At 35.7% G+C, this 12176-nt stretch overlaps 1 protein-coding gene across 1 annotated transcript; it reads left to right on the top strand.

Annotated features, from left to right (window-relative positions):
- Positions 1 to 2820: 2820 nt before the first annotated feature.
- On the top strand, positions 2821 to 3843 carry LOC127095848 (uncharacterized). The gene has a single exon (XM_051034480.1). It carries the CDS (start codon positions 2821 to 2823, stop codon positions 3841 to 3843), a length of 1023 nt encoding a protein of 340 aa, XP_050890437.1.
- The last annotated feature ends 8333 nt before the right edge of the window (positions 3844 to 12176 follow it).

The following is a 12176-nucleotide window of genomic DNA, read 5'->3' as shown; positions in this document are numbered from 1 at the left end:
TATCTGGTGTTGATTGATCATGTTCATCATTTAATTTAATTTTTTGTGGCTTGCTTGCTTCAGAGACTTCTCTGAAATTCCCATTGCTCAGTTTAGATAAATGAATTTGGAGCATGATGTTGAATTTGTGATGAGGAGGCGATCACATTGGTGGTAGTCTCGTGTTCTGAATTTACCAAACAATGAATCTCCGGTGAGGGACCATCGGGGAAGACGACTGGAGTTTATCTCAGGTCATCTAGGTATGGAGACACGCTGGACATTTGAAATGTTTTGAATGGTCCAATTTGAATTAGATCCCGTGTTTTATTTTGGATAATTTCCACCGTGCGTCTCAACCTTATGATTGTTGGATCTGCCACGTCAATTAATGAGGTCAGATCTAACGCTCCGTGTTTTTTTTCTAATTTTATTTCTTCTTCTTTTTTAATTTAAATTGCATTTTCTTTTAAAATTCATAGAAAATTCATTTTACATCCAAAAAATACCAAAATAATTTGTAAAATTCTCTTTTACTTTTCTTCATCTGATTTTTATTTTTCAACATTTTATTTTCTTGATTTTCTATTTTTCTTGAATTTTCTTGTTTCTCCTTTGTTTTAATCGGTTTAAAAATACTTTTATGCATTTTAAAATTCTGAAATTTTTTATTATATGTTTCTTATTTTATTTCTAACCTTCTATAATTTTCTTGGCCATTTATTTGGTGTTTTTAAGGACTTTATGAATTTTCTCTTTTATTTCCCTTTTAAAATTCATTTTAAAAATGTTTTTGATGCATTTTATTTTATTTTATTGCATTTTATATTTGTTTGACATGTTTTAACTTCTGTTGGCCTTGGATCATGGTTGTTTTGATCATAAGTCTCATCAAACTCAATGGATCTTGGATGTTGATGGGGTGAAAACCCTAATCCATCAAAATGAATGATTGATTTTGATGATGACTTGACCAAACCTTAGATCCAAGTTGGGTGTGATATCTTGTCCTCTTCTTCTTCATCTCTTTCTTTTCCTTTTGATCAATTGGATGGTTTGTGTCCATCTTGTTCATCATGTGTGGATTGGTGCTTGATGAACTTTCATCATTTCAAATCTACCTCTTAATTAATCATGGATCATTTAAGGTACTTTGGATTGATGCATAAGTTTGTCCTAAGTATTATGAAGTATGGATTGATGAAATGGAACATTCTCCTAGCCCTTATGCTTGATCAATTCTCTCTTTTTTGTGGCATAACTTTAGGAGAATGATTTACATATCATTTATTTAGCATGTATTAACACAAATATTATTATTGAATGGCCTCAGATAGTTGTGACTTTTACATAAGTATAATTACGATTGCTTAACATAACACTAAATTTGTCCCGAAAGTAAGTCATTTTCATAAGTGAGATTGTAAGTCTCCTACTCTTCATGGTATTGTGTGAAAATATTGCTTCCTTTTCTCTTATGAGAGCTAGTGGCATACTTGTTGATTTTATCCAAGTTGGAGCCCTTCTCATAAGTGATGTAAAGGTCCATATTTTCATGTTTGTAGGTGAATAGTTAAGTGTTCTCCAAAAAATAGAAAATTGTCTTTCCCTCTTTGATTACTAACATCATTTACTAGCATTATTGTATATTAACTTTACTTTAATATCATCTATCTTATGTTCTTTACCCTTTTGTCATTTACTTTATACTTTTATTTTAGAAACTCATACCATATTGTTTATGTTTATGCTCTTCTACTCTTTGTCCATTTGGATTTATTTTAAAGACATTAATAAAGGAGAAACCCCCTAAAAGTTTTGGTTCTCTGGATTCATGGACTTGTCGTTACTATCCTTAACATTGTTGTGGAGTTATGGACTCAGAACTAGGATCTTGACCCTTGCTTTGGAAGCTTGTGATTTGAGACCTTGGGATTCATCCGGTATCTTTGACTTTGGACTTATTTTGAAGACTTGGCTTGGTTATCCTGGTTTCATCTGATACTTGATTTATTCTTTGCTTATTTGGCTTGCTTGAGGATTAATCAAAAGGGAGGAATTCTTGCTTAACTTATGTCATAAAGCTTTCTATCTCTTGGTTAGATCTTTCCTCATTAGCTTTTACTTTATGCTCTAGGATAATCTCTTCTTCTCTTTAATTTTCAAAATAGCCTCTCTCTCTCTCTCTTTTCCAAAACCTTCTTGTTTTAAAACTTGAACCACTTTCTCAATAAAAACTTGACTTTTGTCAAGTGATTTTCAAAATATTTTTTTCTTAATAAATGCTAATACATCTTAAGCATATTCAGACAAATTTCAAAAAAAGTTTAAAAATGCATAACCCATTCAAATCATTTTGTGCCCTTTGTGCACTTTTTTAAAACTTTTTCTTAAAAGTTTAGACATGAGTCATTTCCATAGTTGAAGATGTAATTCTCCTATCCCCATAATATTGATGATAATTCTTTTCCACCTAAGAGAGATAGTGGCATAATTGATGATCTTTACCCAAGTTAGAGTCCTTCTCTATGGTGATGTAAAGTTCTCATACTTGTGGGTGGTTAGTTGAGTGTTCTCCTTAAAATGACAAAATATATTTTCGTTAAAAATGAATCAAATAAACATCTTTGTTATTTTTACCATGAACTACGAGGTTTTGATCCTCCATTGCACTACGAGGTTTTGATCCTCCATTGCACTTTCTTGGTACGTAGGCATGAGACTCAGGAACAAGGTTCAAAGGTTCAGAGTCACGAGCATGGTCTTCTTTGTACTCTGGTTCAGTTCTACGATCCCATCTACCGATGTTTCACTTTCCCTTATTATTAGTTGTTGCCTACCATGGAGGAGTATGTTTATCTTCTAGGTATACCAATTTATCATAGGGTTCCTTTTAGTGGTTTGAAAGGGATTCTGGAGTCTCAAGTTATTGCTGGAGCTATTCATTTGAAGAAATATGATGTAGATGCTAATCTCACTGTCAAAGGAGGTATCAGAGGGTTGACTTCAAAGTTTCTGATTGAGAAAGCCTTTTCTTTTGCTAATGTTGGTAGTATGGTGGCCTTTGAAACTATTTTTTCCTTACTTATCTATGGTTCGGTCTTGTTTCCCAACATTGACAATTTTGTTGATGTTAATGTTATTAGGATCTTTTTGGTCGGGAATCATGTTCCAACTTTTCTTAGTGACACTTATTTCTCCATTCATCATAGGACTTCTAAGGGAATCAGAACCATTTTCTGTTATGTACCTTTGATGTACAAGTGGTTTATTTCACACTTGCCACAGTCTCCTATCTTCAAAGAAAATAAGGGTTGTTTAAGGTGGTCTAAAAGACTGATGTCTCTCACCAATGATGACACCACTTGGTATTCTTCTGTTTATGAAGATGTCGAGATTATTAATAGTTGTAGGGAGTTCTCTAGTGTGCCTCTTCTAGGTACACAAGAAGGAATTAACTACAATCTGGATTTGGCAAGACATCAACTTGGGTTCGCTATAAAAGGCAAACCTAATAACACTTTGTTAGAAGGTTTATTTTTCCAAGAAGGGAAAGACACTCAAAGATTAAAGGCTAGGATGGTGCATGCTTGGCACAATATTCATAGGAAAGGAAAAAGTAAGCTTGGGTTGAAGAATCATGTAGCTTTAGAGCCTTACACTATTTGGGTGAATAAGAGAGCAAAAGAATTCAAGATGCCTTACGCTTATGAGAGATCTATATATGTAGTAGTAGTCAAATCACCCATTATTCATATTGAAGACATAAAGGAGTTGCAAGAAGCTTTGGATAGGATGAAGCAAGAGAAGGATGCTTGGAAAGACAAGTTTCACGCTTCAAACCTCAAGAAGATAGAATTGTAGAAGCAGTTAAAGAAAAAGGACGACTTGATAGAGTTGCTTGAGCAGCATGCTATAAAGAGGTCAAGGGACCAAGAGGATTTATTTTCCTCTAACAGTTCATCATATACTCATTTTCCTACTTCAGGTGTTTGGAAAGGTATTGTAGATCATCTCGTAATGGAGAAGGATGCCATGAAGAGCAACTATGAGAGAGAGAGAGAGAGATCAAAAGACTTCGTAAGAAGTATCATCTTGGAGTTGGGTCATCATTGGATATGATTCCATAGACCTAGTTTTTTTCCTCTTATTATTGAGATTGTATTTCAGATTGTAATCCTTTTCATTATTAATAAAATTGGATTTTTAGTATTTCAAAATGTGTTATTTCCTTTATGATGTTTGTAATTTTCTTTATATCTTAAAGTTCCTTGAAAACTTTGCATTTGTATTTGCATACCATGCATCATGTTGCATCATGGTCTTGCTTTGTGAAAGTTTTCCAAGTGTCTTATTGCTTCCTTTTCTTGGTCTTTGTTCAAACAAGTTGTCTCACCAGTACAACACTCGTGCTAATCAATGAAAGAAGATGGATCGTCTAGAGAAATAGAACCGTTAACTCCGTGAAGAAGTGACTACTTTGAGGGAAAGCTTTGAAAGGCTCACTTCTATGATGGAAGTTCTGGAGACTGCTCAGAATCAACCTCCTCCTCCTCCTCCTCAGACTCCGCTTCAGAGGACTGTGATTTTCAAAATCATCTATACGCCTGTTCCTGTGTCTCTAGTCAGTGCTCTGCAACATCAAATGCCTCCTGGTTTCCCTTAGGGTATGCCTCCTCACTTTGTTCCTGAAGGGTATCAACCAACTATTGAAGATCCCGTGGCTTAATCGATTATGTCTGTCCCACCTCTCATGGTCCATGTTACTCCTTATGTGTAAGAACTTGTTTTCCATGCTGATTAGAGTGAAAGTGTTGGTGTCTATGAAAGGATGGATGAATTTCAAGATAAGTTTCAAGCTATACAGAAATATATTCAAGCTCTAAGAGGAAAAGATTGTTTGGGAAGAATGCTCATGATCTGTGCTTAGTTCCTAATGTGAAGATTCCACATAAGTTCAAAGTTCCAGATTTCGAAAAATATAAGGGTGACTCTTGTCCTTTGGATCATTTGGTGATGTATGCTCGCAAGATGTAAACTCAAACTGATAACCATCAAAATTGATTCATTATTTTCAAGATAGTTTGACTAGTGTTGCTTTGAAGTGGTACATGGGACTTGATAGCACCCAGATTCGTACTTTCAATGATCTAGGTGAAGATTTTGTTCGTCCATACAAATATAATATTAACATGTCACCGGACCGAGATCAACTCTGTGCTATGTCTCAAAAGTATAAGGAAACTTTCAAAGAGTACGCGCAAAGATGGAGCGAGATTTCCGCGCAGGTCAGTCCTCCGTTAAAAGAGAAAGATATGACAAAGCTATTTTAAAGACGTTGAGTCTGTTTTACTATGACTGAATGGTTGCAAACGCTCCCGGTTATTTTACCGAGATGGTAAACATGGGAATGAGACTAGAAGGAGGTGTCTGTAAGGGACGATTGAAAGAGAGTGGTTCATCTGACAGTTCCAGAAGGTATGGGAATGGTTTGCCCAAGAAGAATGAACGTGATGCTAACGCTATTTTGCAAGAAAAGTGTAGGATATTTCTGAGAAGCAATCAACGTCATCAACATGTGGCATCGGTTACCTAGGTTATTAATCATACTCTGGTTGTTCAAGTAGCACCAAATTATCAACCATATTTTCAACAAAATACTCATCAACCTAACTGTGTCCAGAGACCAGAACAATTTGATCCAATTCCGATGTCCTATGTAGAATTATTTCCTACTTTGATACAGAAGAATTTGGTAGAGACGAGAACTCCAACAACTATTCCAAAAGAGCTTCCATGGTGGTATAAATCTGATCACCATTGTGAATTCCATCAAGGAGCACCCAATCATAATATTAAAAATTATTTTGCTTTGAAAGTTGAGGTGATAAGACTAGTACAAAGTGGTATTTTGTCTTTTGAAGACTCTGGTCCTAATGTGCAAGCCAATTTGTTTCTTAAACATGGTGGTGCAATTGTGAATATGGTTACGGGATATCCTGGAAAGTAATGTGTTTTTGATGTTAATCTAATTAGAAGATCCTTGGTTGAGATGCACGCAACTTTGTGCGAGTTGAGTTACTATGAGCATGATCATGCTTCCTGCCATATCTATTCAAGAAACCCTCTAGGGTGTGATGTGGTGAAGAGAGATTTGCAAGAGATGCTGGATCAAAATCTTATTCAAATTCCAAGAGATAGGGATGAATATGAGCATGAGGTGAATGTCATAGTTCCCCATTTCAATATCCTAGAACCAATTGTGATTGCCATTAATAGTCAAAAGTCTGTTGTTTCTCCTTTAGTTATTCGTTTGACGGGTCCTACGCCCTATGAATCTGATAAAGTTGTTCCTTACAAGTATAATTCTACCATGTTGTAAGATGGAAAAGAATTCCCTATTCCTTCCTTTTCTTCTGTTGTGAATATTGTTGATGTAAGTGGTGTGACCCAAAGTGGTCGAGTATTTGCTTCTATGGCTCCTAAAATAATTGAAGTGCTTCGGTAGGGAAGCAAACTCAGGTGGAAAAACATGTTGTGCATTCTGGCCAGACTATCAGTGTGAACCAAAAGTATGATTAGAATGAAGTGATAAAGTTGATTAAGAGAAGTGATTTCAATGTAGTGGATCAGTTATTGCATACCCCGTCCAAAATATTTGTCTTATCTTTGTTGATTAATTCAGAAGCTCACAGAGAGGCTTTGTAGAAGGTCTTGGAGAAAGCCTATGTAGATAATGATGTAACAATTGGTCAGTTTGATGGCATTATGGCTAACATTACTGCGTGTAAAAATCTGAGATTTAGTGATGAAGAATTTCCCAAGCAGGGGAAGAACAATAACATGGCTCTGTATATTTCTATGAATTATCAAGAAGACGCTACATACAATGTGCTGGTTGACATTGGCTCTTCTCTGAATGTTATGCTGAAATCTACTATGTCCAAGCTCTCTTATCAAGGTGCTCCGATGAGGTTCAGTGGGGTTATTGTGAAAGCCTTTGATGGCTCGATAAAAACTGTGATTGGAGAGGTTGATGTCCCGATGAAGATAGGTATGTGCTTATTTCAGATTATGTTTCAAGTGATAGATATCCATCCCGCCTATAGTTGTCTCCCGGGCCATCCATGGATTCACGAAGCTGGAGCAGTGACGTCGACTCTCCATCAGAAATTGAAATTTATAAAGAATGGAAAGTTAGTTATTATGGGTGGCGAGTAGGCCATGTTGGTGAGTCATCTCTCTTCATTTTTGTACATTGATACTAATGAGGTTGTGGGAACTCTTCCAAGCTCTTTCTGTTGTTGATAATGTTGTTAAGAAGAATGGGTCATCCATGACTTCTTTGAAAGATGGCCAACAGGTTATGGAGAATGGTCAATCTGCTAGATGGGGTCAAGTTATTGAACTTGCTGAAAACAAGAACAAAGCTGGTTTAGGCTTCTCACCTGATTCAACCCGTAGGGATTTGAAGTGTATCCAAGAAGTTGTTCACAGTGCTGGTTTCATCCACTCTAAAGATCAATCTGTTATTGCAATCCTGGAAGATGATTAAGAGCAAGAAGCGCTGAACTTTGTGACGCACAAATTGATGTGCCAAAATTGGATTGTTGTTGATGTTCCCTCTATTATTCACTTGTCAAAGTAATATGTTTGTCATTTTCAAAAATCCTTTCACTATGCCCAAGGTGAAAGTGAATCTATGTGGGCTTTGTTTCAAATTTCATCATCATTAATAAAATATTATTTTGTTTATCCATATTATGTTTTCTCTTTTTGCTTTTTCTCAAAAAATGGTAACATAAAAAACCAAGATAATAATCACTTTTTATATCTGCATCATAATTACGCATTTATTTGTTCATATTCTAAAATCAAGCATAAAATCATTATGCAGATTAATTGTTAAACCCATTGAAAACAATGACTCTATGCGCTCTCCCAACTTTGAATTCCATGTGTTTGAAATTGAAGAAGAGGATGTTGAAGAGATTCCTGATGAGATTTCTCGTTTGCTTGAGAACGAGAATAAGGCCATTCAGCCTTATGAAGAGCCGTTGGCAGTAATTAATTTAGGTTTTGAAGAGAACAAGAAAGAATTTAATATTGGGGCACTGCTTTGTCCAAATGTTAAGAAGAGGATGGTAGAGCTTCTTAGAGAATATGTGGATGTGTTTGCTTAGTCTTATCAAGATATGTCAGGTCTTGATACTGATATTGTGGAGCATAGATTACCATTGAAGCTAGAGTATCCACCAGTTAAATAGAAGTTGAGAAGAACTCATCATGATATGGATGTTAAGATCAAATAGGAGGTTCAGAAGCAGATTGATATTTAGTTCCTTGTTACTTCTGAGTATCCTTAATGGGTGGCCAATATTATGCATGTTTCAAAGAAATATGGCAAAGTTTGGATGTGTGTTGATTATAGAGACTTGAACAAAGTTAGCCCAAAGGATTATTTTCCTCTACCGCACATTGACATGTTGGTAGATAATACAACTAAGTTCAATGTCTTCTTCTTTATGGATGGTTTCTCCAGTTATAATCAGATCAAGATGGCACCCGAGGACATGGAAAAGAAAACATTTATTACACCCTAGGGAACATTCTGGTATAGAGTGGTGCCTTTCGGTTTAAAGAATGCTGGTGCAACATGCCAAAGAGCCATGACTACTCTTTTTTATGACATGATGCATAAAGAGATAGAGGACTATGTCGATGATATGATTTCTAAGTCGAAGACTGAAGAAGATCATGTTGAGTATTTGTTGAAGTTGTTTCAACATTTGAAAAAAGTTTAAACTCCGCTTGAATCCTAATAAGTGTACTTTTGGTGTCCGATCGAGAAAGATGTCTGGCTTCATTGTCAACCAGAAAGATATTGAGGTAGATCCTGATAAAGTTAGATCTATTCAAGAGGTTCCTACACCAACGACAGAAAAGTAAGTCAGAGGATTCCTCAGACATCTAAATTACATCTCTAGGTTTATATCTTACATGAATGGCACATGTGGGCCAATCTTCAAGCTTCTCCGAAAAGATCAAGGTTATATTTGGATAGAAGACTTCCATAAAGCTTTTGGAAACATCAAGGAGTATCTGCTTGAACCTCCTATCTTGTCTCCTCTAGTGGAAGGAAGACCCTTGACCATGTACCTAACTGTGTTAGAAGAGTCCATAGGTTGTGTACTTGGACTACAAGATGAAATTGGTAGAAATGAAATGCCATCTACTATCTGAGTAAGAAATTTACAGACTGTAAGTCTCGATACTCATCACTTGAGAAGACTTATTGTGCTTTACCCTGGGCTGCCAAACGTCTACGCCAGTATATGATTAATCATAGCACTTGGTTGATATCCAAAATGGATCCAATCAAGTATATTTTTGAAATGCCTGCTTTGACTAGGAGGATTGCTCAATGGCAGATGTTATTGTCTGAATATGATACTGAATACCGTACTTAAAGTGATTAAAGGAAGTATTCTTGTAGATCATTTGGCTTGCCATCCAATTTATGATTATCAATCCATCAGGTTTGACTTCCTTGATGAAGATGTTATGTACTTAAATGCTAAAGATTATGATGAACCGTTTCCTGAAGAAGGACCAGAGCCTGGATCCCGATGAGGTTTAATGTTTGATGGAGCTGTTAATGCTTATGGTAATGGAATTGGGGCAATCATCATTACTCCTCAGGGTTCTCATATCCCTTTCACTGCAAGATTGATGTTTGATTGTACGAACAATATGGAAGAGTATGAAGCTTGTATCATGGGTCTTGAAGAATCCATTGATTTAAGAATTAAGATCCTTGATGTATATGGAGATTCAACCTTGGTGGTTAACCAGATTAAAAGAGAATGGGAGACTCGTCATCCTGGCTTGATTCCTTACAAATATTATTCTAGAGGTTCTTGACTTTCTTTAACAAAGTTGAGTTTTATCATATACCTCACGAAGAGAATCAGATGTCGGATGCCCTGGCTACTTTGTCTTTTATGTATAAAGTAAATCATTGGAATGGCGCGCCCAGTATCAGGATTATGCGCCTTGATAGGCCTGATCATGTGTTTGCAGCAGAAAAAATCATAGATGATAAGCCTTGGTATCATGATATCAAATGTTTCCTTCAAAGTCAGGAGTACCTGCTTGGGGCATCCAGTAAACAAAAGAAGACTTTGAGAAGACTGGCTGACAATTTCTTTATGAATTAAGATGTGTTGTACAAGAGAAACTTTGACATGGTCTTGCTCAGATGCATGGCGTAGCAGTACATTCGTGACCATCGAGCTATGGATAACGCGACGTCAATTAAAAAATCAGAGTCGCCACCGCGCCTTTTTTTTTCAAAGGAAAAGGGGAAAGTACGAACAAAAATTCAAAGATAAGAATTTTTCAAATCAAAACTAATAAAATGCCAGAGATTACAGGTAAGGGGGTTGGTTACACAGAGGGAAGGTATTAGCACCCAAAGTGTCCTAGGTACTCCTAGGGAGCCCTTTTTGTGTGCAAGTGTTTTCTAGCTGAAAATGATGTTTGATAAAAATGGAATGGGGGCGATGAGACAAGAATTCATTAATTATATTTTTGTGTTTGACAAGACCTTCAGTCTTATGCCTACGTACCAACATAAAAATGAGGGATCAAAATCATGTAGTTCGTGGTAAAAATTTCAAAGAAGTTGGTGAATTATTTTTAATCAAAAGTTTAATAGAAAAGGCACAAAAGGCCAAAGACTTCAATGGGGTTATTAGTTCTTTTTGTATTTTTGAAATTGAGGTTAATATGATTAAGTTCATTCACAAGTTTGATTTAAGAAAAAGTTGAAAAATTCAATGGCATAAGGCCAAAGTTTCTAATCATTAAAACATGTCTAAGTTGAAAAACATAAACAAAGAAGGTTTTAAAGAGAGGGAGAGATTTTGAAATTAAAGAAGTGGGAGGATATGAAGAGACTACCTTAGACAGAAGTTAAAAGTTAAGAGTTGAAAAGATCTGGCCGATGGGATGTAATCCACAAGACAAGAATGTCAGATAGAAACTCATTTTCCTTTGGACTTTTGAATAAACAACAAACATAAGCAATATCCAAGCAAACATATGAAGACCCACACATCAAATAAAGATAGCCATAATATCCAAGCAAGCACTCCAATAGCTACCGGTCTTCAATGTCTTCCGATGTATCAAATGAAAATATTCCTTGATAAATATCAGAAAACAATCATCAGACATCAATAATATAATGATATAACAATCAAGCACAGAGACAAAGTGACAGATAAAGCAGAAGCATCCAAGGTTTTCATCTGATGAAAGGCACAATCAAGGATAATTTTGTCTCATATAGTGGAATTAACCAAGTCCTCAAAGCATAGAGAAGTTGCCTACTCTAAGTCCAAAAGTTCAGATCAAGTTCAACAGTCCACCCAAATATTTTTTAAGGTTTTTTGTTGTTATTAAGTATTTTAAGGTCCTAAGACCACAAACAGGAAAAAATCACAAGCATACAATATATACAATCACAAGATATGGCTCAAGTGAGCAAAGTGAAAAGGACTGAAACATAAACAAGTTGCATGAAATGTAAATGGCAATGAATGATAAAGGTACTGAAATTTAAATTGAATTAAGTAAATGACTTGAAAGTAAATCAAAATGTTAATACGAAGTTATTCAAGTGTTAGTGAAGAGTTTTGATCGTTTAAGTCATTCTTTGGAGAACACCAATCATTCATTCACAAGTATGAATATATGAACCAAGACATCATCCATGAGAAGGGCTCCAACTTGGATAAATCAACAAGTATGCCACTATCTCTCATGAATGATAAAAAGGTCAAGTTTTGAAAAAATGCCATGAAGAATGGGAGACTTACAATCTCACTTACTAGAATGTTATGCCTTGCGGGACAAATTTAGCTCTATGTTAAGCAATCGTAATTGGACTTATGTAGAAGTCACAACTATTTGAGGCCGGGCAATAAAGATATTTGCGTTAGTGCATGTTATAGACTTGGTACAAAGAACCAAGCTCCTAAAACATACCACACACAAAAAAAAATATGGGAAGGACCTATCTCAGTCAGACTCATGTTGATTCATCTGACACAAGATCATTGATGAATTAACTAGCATTTTGACTTGAAGAGAATTCATTGGTCAATGATGGATTGGGAAAGAATATGGAT

This window comes from Lathyrus oleraceus, chromosome 6, assembly GCF_024323335.1.
Source record: "Lathyrus oleraceus cultivar Zhongwan6 chromosome 6, CAAS_Psat_ZW6_1.0, whole genome shotgun sequence".
Lineage (NCBI taxonomy): Eukaryota > Viridiplantae > Streptophyta > Magnoliopsida > Fabales > Fabaceae > Lathyrus > Lathyrus oleraceus.
This window is presented reverse-complemented; position numbering and strand designations above follow the sequence as displayed.

Coding starts and splice junctions, on each gene's coding strand:
- LOC127095848 (XM_051034480.1), top strand. CDS start 2,821: ATGGAGGAGTATGTTTATCTTCTAGGTATACCAATTTATCATAGGGTT.